Source organism: Labrus bergylta, chromosome 10 (assembly GCF_963930695.1).
Source record: "Labrus bergylta chromosome 10, fLabBer1.1, whole genome shotgun sequence".
Lineage (NCBI taxonomy): Eukaryota > Metazoa > Chordata > Actinopteri > Labriformes > Labridae > Labrus > Labrus bergylta.
In genome coordinates, this window is record NC_089204.1 from 19,113,172 (window position 1) to 19,129,784 (window position 16,613).

The 16,613-nt window shown below is 38.5% G+C and overlaps 1 protein-coding gene across 3 annotated transcripts in view; it reads left to right on the forward strand.

The window, feature by feature from the left end:
* The window catches only part of grid1a (glutamate receptor, ionotropic, delta 1a), a 236,088-nt gene that overhangs the window by 142,027 nt on the left and 77,448 nt on the right, over window positions 1-16,613 (forward strand). For all 3 annotated transcript variants that reach the window (XM_065959699.1, XM_065959700.1, XM_020643055.3), the window contains one exon: window positions 6,987-7,192. In XM_065959699.1, the coding sequence (XP_065815771.1) occupies window positions 6,987-7,192 (206 nt within the window). The remainder of the gene's footprint in view (window positions 1-6,986; window positions 7,193-16,613) is intronic.

A 16,613-nucleotide genomic window follows, 5' to 3' on the forward strand; every position in this document is an offset into this window, starting at 1 on the left:
AACAAGCCCACTGTGTCAGACTCCAGTCCCGCTCTCTGACACCGCTGAAGGGTAGCATAATGCCTCAGCTTTTATTTTGAAAAGGACAATTTAGACACAGTGCAATGTAAAGGCCACAAAAGTTCACCTCTCCCGCTGAAAAACAAATCTGACAGCAAACTTTCATTGTTGCCGTCAAGGATCACGCTGCCCCTTGTGAACTGTGGGCTTTCTTCTCAAACCGACCAGAGTACTCGCAGATCAAATGAAACTTTCATACACAAACAACTGTAATATGTTGTCTTTTGGCTGCATTTAAATGACATTGACTGAATCCACTGTAGAGGGTTGAGTTCCTGCAGCGAATCGAAAGATGGGGTTTTATTCGATTTCATTTTACATTTCACCATGACCAGAAACAACCCAGGTTCTTGCTCTTGTCTCTGCTTGTTTTGTTAAACTAACCGTGTCTTTGAATAGACAGCGCTCAGCAGACCGAATAAGTCAGTCATGCCATGCAAGCTTGAAATCTGACACAACATGCCTCTATGTCTGTCAGCTGCTGCAAACACCTCAAATAGTCATCACCTTCACTTCAATGAGTTATTCACTATTGACAATTTAAACATGAAAAGTTACTATACAAAGATTTAAATTCCTCCTTTAACCAACTGTTGTATTACAAATATTTGAAACATAACTGCCTTCTTACTGCTTCTGTAAACAGAAATGTTTTGAATTTTTGGAGAACATTCAGACTGCAATATTCAAGTACTGATTTGTCGTTTGTGGTTCAATTAGATGAATCCTACTTTACTTTGACTCTTGCTCTGGCCGCACCAGTTTTATATTTGACACCTTGATTTGGGTTTCTTAACAACTTGTAGCCATCACCATGAAGCCTGGCGCAGAAGTAAATGCCTCCATCAGGATGAATTGCTACAACTTTGGTGATCTCTTAACTTTCCAAACAACTTTTCGAGTCAACATTAAATGTGTCCTCTACTTAAGTTTAGGGCAATCTCTTTTCGGGGTTTTAATGTTCCTAGGGTACTTAATTCACAAAGACTGCAAGATTATGGTATACGCTCTCTCTGCAATACTAATGGCTAAGGAATACATTGAGATGGACGTTTCGCATGCAGTTTGAATAGTAAAAATCCACTCAGCCACTGTGGAGATATCAATGTTTCAATTTAAGAACTCTAACTTTAATGCAGGGATTCCATAAAATTAACCAAGGGCGACTATCTTGAAAATCTGACCTTAGTAGAACTATCACTGAGATAATCCGTTGAAGGTCACTGTGATGTAACATATTAAGAGGATGTTGATTTGGGAAATATTGTGCTCCAGGAACATGGAAGACATGGAACATAAAACGCTGATTTATGACCAAATAAAAGCTAAACTAATGACATTCCCACCAGCCTGAGCTATACTTTTTTTATTAAAAAGTTTTTAACCTGCTAGCATGCTAAAGTAAGTTGGTCGACAAGACACGTCCCATTACAACTATAAAATTATGGATTTATCTGGCTTTGATAACTGATGAAAATATTTGATGTAATAAGCACTCAACAAAATATATGTATATAACAAAGGTTTAGTCAATTTTTTTTGATTAATTTGAATGTAAACATTGTCATGAAATTCTACAAACTATACCTTTAAGGGACTATTAATGTAAACCTTATAAATTCTACATATTGTACATTAAAGGTGGTGACATTTAACTTGCTTAAAAATTGCCTACACAGTGAGCTTATCAGTGAATGTACATTAGCATTAGGATCAAAGCACAGCTGGAAATAAATACAGCCTCACTGAGCTGCCATTGTCACAAGCTCTTGTTCTTGTTCTCAAAGATTGCAATGTGTTATCTGTATGCCATTTAAAGTGTTCCAGCACTGTACGGTGAGTATGCAAAAGGAAGCCAACTATTGATTCTGTGTGGAAAGAAAACATCGGGTAGACTTTCTGCAAACAAAAGCTTCTGCAAAATTACTTTGTCATTTCGTCATAACAAGGAGAGTATAAAAGACGACTGATGCGCAATTATAGGAAATCTAAGAGGAAGGGTCCCGAACAACAGTAGGCTCCTTGGCAGGTCCTTCTCAGTTAACATGTGCTTAGTAATGACTGTGGAGCAGCTACTTCTGTCTCTGCCCACCCTGTTGTGAATGGCTCTCTGTAAGAGGAGGAGAGAATTAGGCTGGGATTAGGTGTGAGATTGATTAAGCTGCTTTTGGTCCCAAGCAGGAGGTGGATTCTAATGTAGAAAAAGTGCATTTATAACACAAGAAAGGTCTAACACAAATGATATCTCATGCAGAGTTTGTAGCAGGTCTAAAGGCTAATACATAATGTGAAGGTAAAGGATGGAGACAGATCAGAGATAAAACTATGAATATTAAGAGAGCACTCAAGATGCTTCTCATCCTGTTCAAAATACTTTTCTATCGCCTTACGTTATTTCATCAAAATTAATGTTTTTCAAAGGCCATACGGTTTGTCACACTTCCTGCAGACTTGTAAGGCTATTTCTCAGAGAGTGCAAGTAGTTTGACCTTTAATTAAGTGGCTCCCCGTAAGAATAGTGATGAGACATTTCAAGAGAAAGTAAAACACACTGACAAAGATTTGTTAAGGAGGAGAAAAATCATTTGGGAAACAGTTCAGCTATATTTTGAAGTATAAACATTAGGGCCACAGTTATGAAAGTTAAACAGCTGTCTCATTTTGCATCATCTGACAAGTTTCATTTAAAAAAAAAAAAAATAGGAAGTGTTCATAAAATGTTAATCACCTTGAAAGTAGGAATTTAAAGGAAGTAGGAGATGCCCTTAAAATATTTATTATTGCTCCATCGTTCTTGTCGCTAACTAATGTTAATTAGGAAATTGAAGAAATAAATCCTGCATGATCACACATAAAGCATTTATCCTTTCTACAAAAAGTAAATGATATGTCCTCATTATTGTTCAGTCTTGATGCAGGTGAGACGAGGTTCAAGAGAATGTCACTGGCCCATTTTTTGAATCTCAACATAATATTTTAACCATTTATTTGAGTCCATTTTCAATCTTAAAAAAATACACTTTGAATGTAACCTACAGTCTGTTACAGGACTGATGTTTCTATATTATGGATTCTTCCACCTGACTACGTATTTATTTTTATTGTTATATTTGCATTCTGTTGTATCTGTCTCCCATCCAACAAAAGCAGCGTGCCATCCCAAAAAGCATGTCAGCCAAACTTAAGTAGGGCAATTAATTTTATTCCCCACTTGGACTAAAACTTGTGCTGTAAGCCAAAAAAACACAATAACTATAGTCATTATCTTTGAGACTATTCACCAGCTCTGGACTGAAATAATGATTCCTTTCCATGACTGATTCTGTGGCTGCCCGCTCTACATTCAGACCAGAATGCTTCTACTGTAACCATTCTGTTGACAGTGCTTTCAGTATTTGTAGTCTAGACCACAAAAAGAAGAAATAACTCTAATATATTATTGCCTAACAAACGTATAGTAGCAAACTGCTGCTGTCTTTGACTTGCCAGAAAAATGGACCACAGTGAAATGACAGTTACAGATGTATACTTCCTGAGCCTGAACACGCCAAAATAGCCCAGGAACAAGGTTTAGAAGGTCATTAGTGATCATTTTATGACATATGCTCAACAGAAACCCCAATATGTTCAAACACACTCCTTTTACCCATCCATAAACTAGAAGAAATATAAACTGTCTTTGGGTTCCTGCGACACAAAGTCAATGTATGTGTTAAACCTGAGGAAAACAGATCGTTGTTATCATTTTCTTGTGGGGTCATGACTCAATTTCCCTATAATGCATTATTGACAGTTGATGACTCTATGTCATTCATGACTTTTCTTTAAAACTTGAATTCAGCCTTGGCAGCTCCCTATTTTTCTACAGATGGCAGGCCTACTCCTTGACGTGCTCCAAGCTTGCATTCTTGTTAATTCCACCAAGACCTTGTCCCTTGCTGGCCAAGATATCATTTGAGGATTTAAGACCATTTCCACCATTCTTCCTCCACTGATATGCAGTCCCATAAGCTGTAGCTTCAGATCTGACTGGCAATCACCTGGACCTACATCTCTATGAATGATCAGCCTGGAACCTTTCACACATACAGGTGCAATCCGATCAACGTTGTGACTGTTCTTGTAGCAGATAACACACTCAGTGGCTGATACATTTCACATTTGCAAAAACAAAAGTTAATCCAAATTCCACATAAGTCCCTATTGAAAGTTTTGTCTAAATAACAGTGATAGCTTTAAGAGGCTCGTCTCAATTTGGAGTAAACAGAGGCTGGTAGCGGATCCATTTCTCGGGCTTTTCTGCCTTGATTGCGATGCAGCCTGAGAGCTCACTAAAACCTCTGAGCCCTTGGATCGGAGTGATGCAGAAATGGGCATGTCATGATCAAAGAGGGAGTCCTGCTTTAGTTTCAACTCAGCAGAGATAGAGCTGGGGAGGAAGTTTGGAAAAAACGTCATGCTGTTTCTTCTTCTTCTTCTTCTTCTTCTTCCTCCATCTATCTTTGCTGTTATTTAATTTGATGGGTGAGGGACAAAGAAAAATCTGAGAGAAATCCAAGTCCCCTGTCATTTTTCATTTGTCAGAGCACCAGAGCGGGACTCTAAATACAGGAGTGGCAGACTAGTTGTGATATTGAAAACTTTCAGAGGCAGATTTGCGTTCAGAAATGGAGCTGGGGGTAAACATGTCCAGAAATCAGACCTTTGGTTCCAAGTTAATCCTCTTTTCTGCAGCCCTGTTCACGGCCGACACGGTTGCCTGGTGGAAAAGCTTGCTACTGGTTTGGAACACAGCCCTTGAAGTCTGATCTTTCTATCTGGGTATCGATAGAGGTTATCGCATGCTCGCTTTCCCTTGGCCCTTCTTGGGATTAAAAACTTTGTATGTCACTATTTGCAATTTGGGGAGCTACAAAGTTTTCAACCAACAGCAACATTACAGTTTGTTACCATGGAGAAACTCGTTTGGTGTGCTCACAGTGAAACCTTATTTAGTTTAAATGTCTGCAAAAGTTAATCTTTTTTTAAGTTATTTTAATTCACATAGGATTTGCAACATTTGTCATTACTCTCAAAGACATGATACTGTGTGTAAAACCAATAATAGCTTCCACTCCATCCCAGACAGCAGAAGAGGGAAAGCCCGTAGGATAAGTAATAAGCACCAATAACTCCTCAGCTTCTTAATTTGTGTGTACAATTAGTCAGTTGTTTTCTTATTGAGTCATCACAAATACACAGACGGTTGTACAGCCTCCGGGTTTCCAAACAGAGACGTCTCACACTGAAGAAGAACAGAGAACACATGACTCAGATTGTATGCTAACTCTGCAGTCAATATAACCACATGTTTCCTCAGATGAATGTTGAATTTAAAAACAAATATAATGTAGCTCAAAATTAATTGCAACAGTCCAGTCGAGGGATATGAGGGAAGGAACCGTGATTAACTTACAATTTGTGTTTGTGCTCCTCGAAGAATGAATTGGTTAGAGGTTGAGCTATTACTCATTGTATCCAAAGTAACAGTACCAAGGGTAATCATTTCAATTTAGAGGCAAAGAAACCAACAGGGGTGTGTGACTAAGTTTGTGTGTTCGCAATTGTTTTTCAAAGTGTGCTGCAGTAAGAGTTTGGAGAGACTTCAAAAGTGATGAATGATTTAATTTCATCTTTTGTTCTGCCCTTTGAACATTTTTTTTTTTCCCTCTGAGTACCCTAAAAAATAAACTTCAATACAATCATGAGAAGGGGGAAAAATGAGCAGAGCATCTACAGTATGTCTTCTTGATTTGCTTCATATGGTCAGAATGTTGTTTCACTTAGCCCCAAGTTAAAGACGGAGAAACAGAGGAAATGTATCCATATGTTTCTCTGCTGCTCGGACCAGGTCATGGGTTTCTTATTAGTCTAAATTTAGACTTTTTGGCTATGAGTAAAATAGTTCTTTGTGCCATATTAGCTCAAAAAAAAGGGCAGCCCAGTCCTTCAGTATGATATTGTAGGCGCGTGTGTGTGTGTGTGTGTGTGCGTGTGCGTGTGTGTGTGTGTGTGTGTGTGTGTGTGTGTGTGTGTGTGTGTGTGTGTGTGTGTGTGTGTGTGTGTGTGTGTGTGTGTGTGTGTGTGTGTGTGTGTGTGTGTGTGTGTGTGTAATTGTGTGTGGGAATGTGTGTGTCTTGCATTTACTCAGCCATATGTCTGCTTGAGCAAGTTTGTCTTTCTATGTCTCTGTATATCATCTCTTCTCCAGCACTAAAGCACTGGAGCACCAGATGACTCATCAAACCTCCAGAGAGGCAACAGGGGAAAACCCACCCATCCATCCATCCACACAAGCACACACACACACACAAAGTCACACACACACAAACACAGCCATTGTAGTTGCAGTAAGAGGTTTGGCCCTATAGCGATTTCCCCCCCACCTCTGACAATGCGACATGACTTGGCACATGGTGACTGCTGGGATTTGTGTGCTTATTGTGTGCCCTCTGCTGCACATCACCTTTGATTTGTGTGTGCAGCCCAGTTTCTTATAAGCGGTTTTCCTGTACAGTGAAAGACACACACGTAAACACACACACACACACAGGGAGATCTCTGGGGACAGCTACACCTGCCTGCAGTTTCATATCCTGTAAAGCCCCAGGAAACAGAGAAGACAGGAGGGCTTGTTGTGTTTTGTCACGCTTTGGATCAGGAGCAAAGAATGAAACCTGCCTGAAAGCCCTTGGAACGTAGCCCGAAAATATTGGGGGCATGTGCAGGTGTTGAAAGAGCAGGTTGTGCAGCCATAATTCAGATTAAATGCTCAGGGAATTAAGTTCTCTTTTAAACAGAATCTGCCAAAAGGGCTCGTCTTTGTCTGTCTCTATCGGTGTGTCCCCCATAACAACTGATTGTCGTAACTCTCTTTCCTTCTTCAGATATCCGGGGTTTGCAAACCTTTATGGACCAGGCGTCTCGAATGGGTCTGGATGTTTCCTTGCAAAGGGTGGACCGTAATGTCAGCCGTGTCTTCACTGATCTCTTCAACACAATGCGCACTGAGGAGCTGAACCGGTACCGGGATACTTTGCGGAGGGCTGTGTTGCTCATGAGTCCTCGAGGAGCACAGGTTTTCATCCACCAGGTAGGCTGCTTGACTGAGACTTTTCTCCATCCATGAACCAGAAACCACGGGCAGAGAGACAGTAATAGACCCAGGCAGAAAACAAGCCTTTTTATTAAAATGATGGGGAAAAGGTAACATAACCTGCTTTGCACCCCTGTAAAGAAAGCTGGCTCATTTTAAAAAGCAAACAACAAAATAATAACAAAATAGGACACAAACTGCCTTGTTTAAATTGGGAACCTACCAATTAGACCAGACTTGCCACCCTTCCCTTGGTAAAACTGATGAAACAAGATGCAACTGTCTTCCTGCAACAATGTTGAGCTCCGACAAAACCCCAAAGCAGATGGCAGAGATCAAACTGAGATGTGTGTCGCTTTCTGTTGAGTTTCCCAGAATAAAACCAAATTTCAGGTGCCAATATTCAGCACGAAATGTAGCAAATATATATTTTGCCAGCATACACCGAATTTATTCTATGAACCATTCAATCAGCCTTCTTGGCTTTCTGTTTTTCTGAACAAATCAACAGCACTGCATGATACAACCCCTGGCACAGTTCAACCAAGGTCAAAGCTGACTGTGTGTAGCCACAGAGGTTTTATAGTTTCCTGGCTCATGCAATATCAACTCGAAAGCTGTTACTAACCTTTCTCCTAGTTCCGTCTTCCATAATGTGTTTGCTAAATATAGCAGTTGGAACATGTGGGAGTTAATGAATCTAAGTTTCCACTTTGACGCACATCTCACCTTTCTTGGTTCAAAGTTCATTTGCTTGGATGTCATCTCCTCTTATCAGTTGATATGAACCTAGGTTATAATTACTGATATTAACACAAGTAACCAATTATAATTGGGAAAGGTTGTAATAGCAAAAGCGATCTTCTCCTTATCACCACTGGGTCAGCCATCTTGAATTTAAACAAACTGTAGTGCTTTGGCCTGAGGAATAACGATGCGTGGCAGTGGAAGTACTGGCAATAGAAATTATTTCATCATAAAAAGCTAACAGATAGGCTTGTTCTGCCCAGCAAACACAACACAGTCCGACTCTTTATCCAGTTCTAAAGACAACAAAACACTGATGAAACAACAAACATTCTCCAACTCAAACCAAGGTTTTGGTCTTCTAATGGACAACAGAACAATAGCTGAGAAAATATTGTCGAAGATTAAGAATACAAGGCCTACTTAACAGCAACAAAGCTCCAATATGTCTTCCACACTTTTTCCACCAATCTTGGTTAACTTATAATGAAATGCACAGTTAATCACAAATCCCATTTTTAATGTTCACCTTTCTTGGTTTCAATTAAGCAACATCTTTTTTCTATTATCAAAGTTAAATGTCCAATAATATGGACATAATATAAGGCGGCGTATTTTCATATTAAAACGAAAATGTGTCTGGCGTCCATGTGGCATGGTTTGATCTGCAAATTCAACACCATTAAAAATACAAAACCCTTAAAAAATATTGTTGAAAGTCACAAATATCATGAAAAAATGATGGCCTCTAATGATATGTGAAGCAAAATGTCCTGTCCCAATGACATCAGTATGTCTCTATTTAGACCCCAGTTTGCAAATTTGTCTTACTGTCAAACTACAGCCGAAAAGTATCTACCAAATCTGTTGTATAAGGTTCAATATTCCAATTTTGATTTATTATTAGCTTCTTGTTCCCTGGAATCTGAAACTATATTTTCTCACAGCGGAGACCCCTTGGCCCAATTTTGTGTAATGTCACTTGCTGAGAAAAAAAGACAAACCATAAGCCTGAGTTATGACATTTCTGTAGGCTACTGTAAATCTACTTCTCCATACTTACACGAGAGAGTGAGGATGAGCTGGTGCTGGAGTATATGTGGCAGGAACTGAAATGATGATAAATTGAAATGCTTATTAACATATATATGTCTACTTTGAATTGTTAATGTATTGAAGCTTCCTTGCATTGGGAGATCAGTAATAACTGATATAATCTGTATTTACTGCAATCCTGTCTGTAACAAAGTTTTTGATTTGAAGCCTTTTAAGAATGAAATACACAATACTCTACATTGTTCAACGTCTCAAATGGGTTCAAACACGATCTGAGATAGCTCTGCACATCTTCTTCTCCAACTAATCAAAATGAGCCTACATGGTAGAAAAAGTGTTAATGAACAGTAAGTGAAAAACATCACTTGTGTTCCAGTTAGCTGTGTTAGTGCTCCACTATTCATCTAAAAATGAAGCAATTATAAATAAATCAGTGCACAGGTTGTGAATACACCAAGGCTTACAAGTTTTATTAATGACACACTACTTTGATCTTTTCCTTTAGTCTGATGAATTGTGTTTCAACACATACACACACACACACACACACACACACACACACACACACACGCACGCACGCACACACAATCGACACCTTTTCTTCTCCTAATATTTCATTAAATCTTGCACATTATATTCTTTATCATTCATTACACAATTACCAACACAGGCATCTCAGGGACTGCGATAGCAGCACAGCCTCACGTGGAGCACATATCCCAAATGATCCTGTGATTGGTTAATATATTAGAAGTGTCAGAGATTTGTTAATTCATCAAAGCTTCATTAATACCTTGGTAGCTGTTGTCACTTATTGTACCCTATCCACACAAGAGATACAGAGGGAGAAAATGTATATATGCTAATATCGGAATGGAGAATGATTATGAGGATGCCTTGGAGATTTAAGTACTTATGACGTGTTTCAGCACTACAGAGAAAGTTGCCATGGTGATTAGAGGATGACTAAATGCCTGATCAAAAATTCATCACAGGTGTCTCGTATTTTTTTTTACTTTGACAATCTATACGTTAGGAAACTAAGTTAAGTAGGAGGACTAATGATATTGTTAATCTAGAAAATGTGTGAAGGGTTCTTTATTGCGGTGTTATATATTGTAAGTATGACATTTATAAAGCTGATAAACTCTGGCATGGTAATACTTCTGTTTTCCACAGAGACCTGCTCTATTTCCTGCTCTTTTCTGAATTAGTCATCTGTGCGTTTCAAAGTTCATAAGCCCCATTTTATTTCTCATCATCTCCCCTCTTTACGCTCTGCTGTTTACTTATTCATTTTTTATATCGACTCACATGGATGGATGGCTAGACCTGCTTACAAAGGGACACAAAGTGACGACAAAGAAATGTAAAGCTGCCACAAAGCATTTCAAACTAACAATGAGAGACACAAAACAACACAGAAAGGACTGAAAACGACTACAAAAAGAAATACGTTCAAATGACAACGACTTACTAGAAAACCACTTCAGAGCGATTTAAAGGGACTTCAAAGGAACAGGATAGAAACGCAAAAGATTCAAAATGACTGTTAAGATGATCAACAACATAAAGAAACCAACCAACTGCTTAGAGGCTATTAGGTGCTTCAAATATATCAAAAATACCCTCAAAAAGAGAAAATCTCCTTCAAGCATAAGTATAAATAAAAACTTTTTTAAAAATTGTGACCTAACGACCTTATGAGTATCTTTCTTACATGTTGGGTTAGGGTTAAGGTAATAAATACTAAGAGACTCATGAGGATTTTAAAGAGACATAATTTCACTGTACAAAAAAATCCAGACAACAAAATTTCAAAGATGAACAAAAAATCAGCACAATGGAAAAGAAAACCTACTACAAGTGACTCTGGGAGATCAAAGACACAAAATAAGGCCTCAAAAAGTACAAAAAAAACCCATCTTCAAAGATACCTAAATACAAAGACAAACGAAGTACCTTCAAAGTAACTCAATACCACTACTAACAGTAGTGTTGGTAATGTTTTCATTTATCATCTGGTTGGTTATGGGTAACATCAAAGACTTCGGTTTACTAGGGTTAGAACTACAAAGACAGTAAAATTGACATTTAAAGAACGAATTTGAACTCAAAAAGACAACTTAAACAAACAACAACAACAAGAGAAACAAAGCAACTCTAATGCGATACAAAGGGACTTCAAAGACACAGAATGTGGCATCAGAAAGGAAAAAAGACAACAAGGTGACTTCAAACACACACACCTACCTGACTCAAAACTAGTACAAACAGTCTGGTTATTGTAGGTTGTTTATGACAGATAATTAGGGCTCAAATGCAGTGGCCTTAAAAAGTAAAAAAAAAAAAAAGAACTTCAAAGATGAGCACAAAAAACATATAAAGAAACAACCTAAATATTGATTTAAAGATCTTTTTTTAAATAGCCTGGGTGTCTTGGTGGTGGGCATTTTTAACAGGCCTCAACCCAGGGTCTCATTTTCTCCTCTTCTCATTATCTGTCCATGCCTAAAGATTTCTCCACAAAGTCATTTGACGGTGATGGGGAAAAAATTAGATGAAGGCGAGGTACCTTTGTCAGTCGGACAGTTCATTAAAGGACTAATGTAGCTGGACAAATTAATAACTTTATTGTAAAGTTCTTAATTCCCTTGACTTACATTAAAGGACACAAGTACATTAGCAATAGTCATCCTTATAGTCACACATTCTGCTCCATCCAACCCCGAGGTTGCCCTACTTTCCTGAGTAACCATTTCTATCACAAGTCTGCTGTCCATTTCACAGTCTCTCCGGCTACAGTTGTTACTCAGACTTTGAAAAACATGCATATGTAATTGACAGTGTTGGCGGTTTCTCTGGCTCTTGTGCTTTCCCGTCCAGACAGTTGCCATCTCGTCTCTTGTTCATTTTGGCCATGAGAGGATGTAGCGTCTTCTGTCAGCTTCAGAGCCGCCTCGTTCCTGACACCCGACTGCTCTCTGTTCCCTTCATTGGGGAAACCTCACTTGAGTCACGCAAGCCTCTTAGAGGGTCATAAAGTGGAATTTGAGGCTTTCAGCTTTCCCATTTCGACGTCCTTGGGTTGTATTGGTGAACATTTTGCAAAATCACTTTCATAAAACGATGCATTTTAGGTACAAAAAACGTGACACATTTTATGAGTTACCAAAGTCACTCTGCAAGTAATTGTCATAGTGCAGCTCTGGGCTATATATCTTTGCAAAACCCAAATTAGATTTTTGGCTCTGTGGGTTCTGGCTTTGGGAGGTAGTGATTCATTTTCACAAACACTGATTAAAAATGCTTTCAGAAATTGAGATACCTGTTCTGAATGTAAAAACAGAAAATGATAAGTGCCACTTCTTTGTACGAATATACGGCAATAAATATTATGGACTTATTCTCATGGGGCTGAGAGTATTATGGCCTACGCTGGACATCTAATGTTGCCTTATATGTTTGTTTTCTTTGTTTGCAAGACTCTATTTTCTTAAAGTAGTTGTTTTGAGGGGGAACAGAATGGTGTCACTTGACATGCCAGCACTGCGGGCCCGTTGATTGATGGAGAGAGGAGACGCGGTGAGGTCTGCCTCCTGTGCGGCAGCTTCACTGAGCTACAAGAGTGACAAGCACTGCTGCCTGCTGCCAGGGAACGTGAGAGGGGAAAAGGATGCTGCAAAGGGTGGCAGGAGGGTAAAGAGAGGAAGACAGGAACACAAATAGAGAGAGAAAGAAAGAGCACAAATAAGGGGGAGACAAACAGGAAGAGAAATAAAGGACAGGTTGAGATGGATACAGGAAGGAAAGGTCAGAAATGAGAGATGATGAGCTTGAAGGGACTCCTTCAACATAATAGAGCTTGTCTGTATGAAAAGGTGATGGGTGAAATCTAATGGAAAGAGGCAACAGTGAAAAGAGACAAAAGAGATAAAGATGCTTAACTGAGAAACTGAGTATGGTATCTGACAGACAATGAGGAGGATTTCAAAGCTTGTTGGGATAAATGGTTTTTGTTTTACTAGATAATTAAGGAATTGATGTTGACAGCCGCAAGTGTTTTAATCGGCACCTTATGAAAGTGTGAAAGCAGTCCAGAATGAATGTCTAACACGGAAAAGGTTTCTCCAGCTGTGACGGCTAAGATGATCTCAGCGAGAAGAAAGCGCAGTTTGTTTTGTGCGCTTCTCTTTACGCTAGAATGAAAAGTCTCCACCAGGTCCACGCTGCCAAATCATGCAAATGACAAATCATGCAAATGACAAATGACATTTTAAATTCACAATGAGAAGCTCTGATTTTTGACATTTTCAATTGGTAATGCCAGTTTCTTGAATTAGCACTTGCTATGTTTAATAAGGTTTTAAAATATTTTGAAAAACATAGACTTTGACATTTATCAGCTTTCTCCTTGTTCAGGGTGGCAGTTTATATTTGTGTTATGTTGAGCAGGAATAAAAAGAATTGTCAGCTTTTTACTTGTAGCCTACACACAGCATTATACAGTAAAAGCAACATTCCTTTACAAAAAATACCATTAAATAACTAAATAAATGTCATTAAATCTACAAATATAAATCTACATAATATGTCATTGTATATACAGCATTCAAAGACAACCCCACACGGACATGCCGAAGGTACCAGTCTCTTTCCCTTCTGCCTTTCTGTAAGTCATAGCTAATATATTGCTATTGACTATTTTACTTTTTCCTGAATCTGCCACTTCATGAACCATCTCTGCCAGCTGAAACATCTTTTTCAACGTTGAAATATCCCTTTCAAATGGAAGGACTCAGTATCTAGGCCATCTCAAAGCAAATGTTCTGAATCTTTTTCTGACTCTGTTGAGGTCAGTTCTGTTATTCCACTATTCAGCTCAGCTATAACACAAAAATTCAATTTTATCATCTTGCTCTATCCAATAATTACTTAGGCAACACTGTCTGGCTTGATGATTAAAAATATTCAGTTCAGTAAATAATACTTTTCATTTTTCCATTTTGTCCATTTGCTTTTTTACATGTTGCCAAAAACTCACAGCTAAAAGCGTCTTTTTATGTTCTCTTTTATGAATAAATAGAAGAGAATGGGCGTGCTTTGATAATCTGCATTCATTAGGCTGAATGGAAGGAGAGCTAGCTGTGTTGGAAACAGATTCACTTGTCAAGCCTCAAGACCATGAATCGCTGATTAAAAATGGATCCTTGTGACACCGTAGTGTGAACTGTAATAAACACATTTGCCCTTGCTAGGAATTGTGTTTTGATGCCAAGGACTCTTCCATCATAGCGTCACAAGCGCTTGTGGACCGTGATTTAAAAGCGGCCAAAGTTGACGGGCTATTATGAGGTGCTCTGGAAAAAGGAGACAGTGATGATGGCTTTGGGAATTCTGTGCCGCTGACATGACAGCTTGTGGGACGCAAAAAACACATACACATACACACACCCAATAGCCTCACAGACTTCACAAATATTTTTCTGACACGAAACCCATAGTTGCCTTTTGACAGTGAGCTCCCACTTTGTAACATTTTGTGTCCTTCACGATTGTCTTGTCAAAGTCAGAGTGTTGCGAGCTGGAATCAAAATGAGCGTTTGAAGATTATGTGCGCTTAATGTGAAGGTGACAGGGAGCACGAGCATTTTTTTTTACCTGTTCTATTAATAGACTTACAATCTGTGGCAGAATTTGAGTAATGTTTACTTTTAAGATACACACATAAGGTGCCGATTAGTAAAGTAGATATAATATGAAGCTAGAATGAATGAGAATGAGTCTGAATGCAGCAGCATGATTGGACCTTTATATAAGTTTATAACTAAATGAAAAGTTTTAAGTGTGGGAGTTAAAAAAATAATTTGACTTCTAGACTTCACTTAATCTTTGCTGTATTCCAATTCGTACCCTGTGTGTACTGTTGCCCCAGTTTTTGACATTTCAACTTAACAGAAGAATCACATTTTAATAAGATAAATCAGAAACTTTAAAAATAAATTATTGTATTCTTTACGGTACATTCGTTTCTCTTAGTATGTGTGTGTTTAATTTTCGCAAGTTTTCCGACACAGTTGTGTCTTGGCACCTGGGCTCACTCTCCTCTCCCTCAGATGGAACAAAGCCGGCCGCGACCTGGAAATGTTTATCCCAGCATGACTCATTAACCTGAAACAGAGAGCATGGTGTTGGTGTAAGGGAGCGTAGAGCTGGCACAAACAACATCCTTTCCTCTCCAATCATGCACACACGCATACACAGAAGGATGCCTAAACACGTGCATACACCTTCACCGCGTCACCTCTCATTCCTTCCCATGATCCATCACTGCCAGTTCTGTCTACACCCCCCCCTTTAGTGCTAATGAGTGAGGCCAGGTATAATTACAAAGCCGCAAAAGTGCTTTTCAGCCTGATTTTTACATTGAAAAACACACTTGCAGCCACCAAGATTCAACAAGCCTGGTCCAGAATACAAATGAAGGCCACAGTGGGTTATAGTTGATTGACGTGATTCAGAATCAGAGGCATGAAGAGTTTATGAAGGTGACTAACAAAGCTGATTATTAGGGGGCGCGATTACAAAGAAGGTAGAATGTATGTAAAGTTTAAATAGAGGACATAGCTTTAGAGAAAATCCTGTATCAAGATAAATCTGTATTAACAGGCAATGTGTGGAATCTGAGAATGTCATTCTGTTTACTGATTGCATTATTGTTGGATAAATATTCTGGGCGATATCCCCATTTATAAGTCAGAAGTTACGTCTCAGAAATGCTAAATTTAACATGATAGCTGTAATGAAATGCCCAAATATTCAGTAACAGGCCACACAACAGCTCTCCCTTAGATTCTGCACTTACAAAGAAAAAAAAGAGTGTATGGTTGAAACTGTCAAATAAGCATAATTTTCATGTTTTCATTGAAATAGTAGTTTGCAAATGTGTGGAACTGAAATCAGTTACATTCAGCTGTGCTCCGTGTGTTAGCCAAATTCAAAGAGACACCTTTTGGATAGAATGCACTTGAGTACAAAATCACATCCCACTAAGACTTCATTAATAAACATGAAGACAAATTTGAACCTTTCTATAAGTGTCAACAGATGCTGTCGTAAATATAGCATGGCTGAGCTTTTATGTTGCATCATATAAAATTATATATGTGTTCTTATAATGAAGGGGCTGTTAAGCATATGTATGTATGCAAATGCACTTACTGTGATGCATATTCATAACACAGATTTTTTTTTTTTCTCAGGTTATGTAAATCTGAAATTTGTTATTTCCCAAAAGGCCAACGTAGGACAACGGTGCATAAAAATGAACTCTTGAAAAGCAAAACAATAAAAACTCAAGCCTAAAAAGCCCAATCATGTCATGGTATTAGTCATTAGAGTTGAAGCTGCTCTGTGTCAGAATCTGCGAGAAAAGAGTTTTAAAATGAAGAACGCTGAAAAGTCAACCACAAAATGTGTTGAACTCTGGAAACTCAGAGGCTAACTTTAATCTAGAAGGGTATTTCAGGGTCTGTGGGTAACATTTTATACTGAATCAAATCTTTTTTCATTAATCTTTCATCATTTTTATAAAACGGGGCATGTATAGATTCAG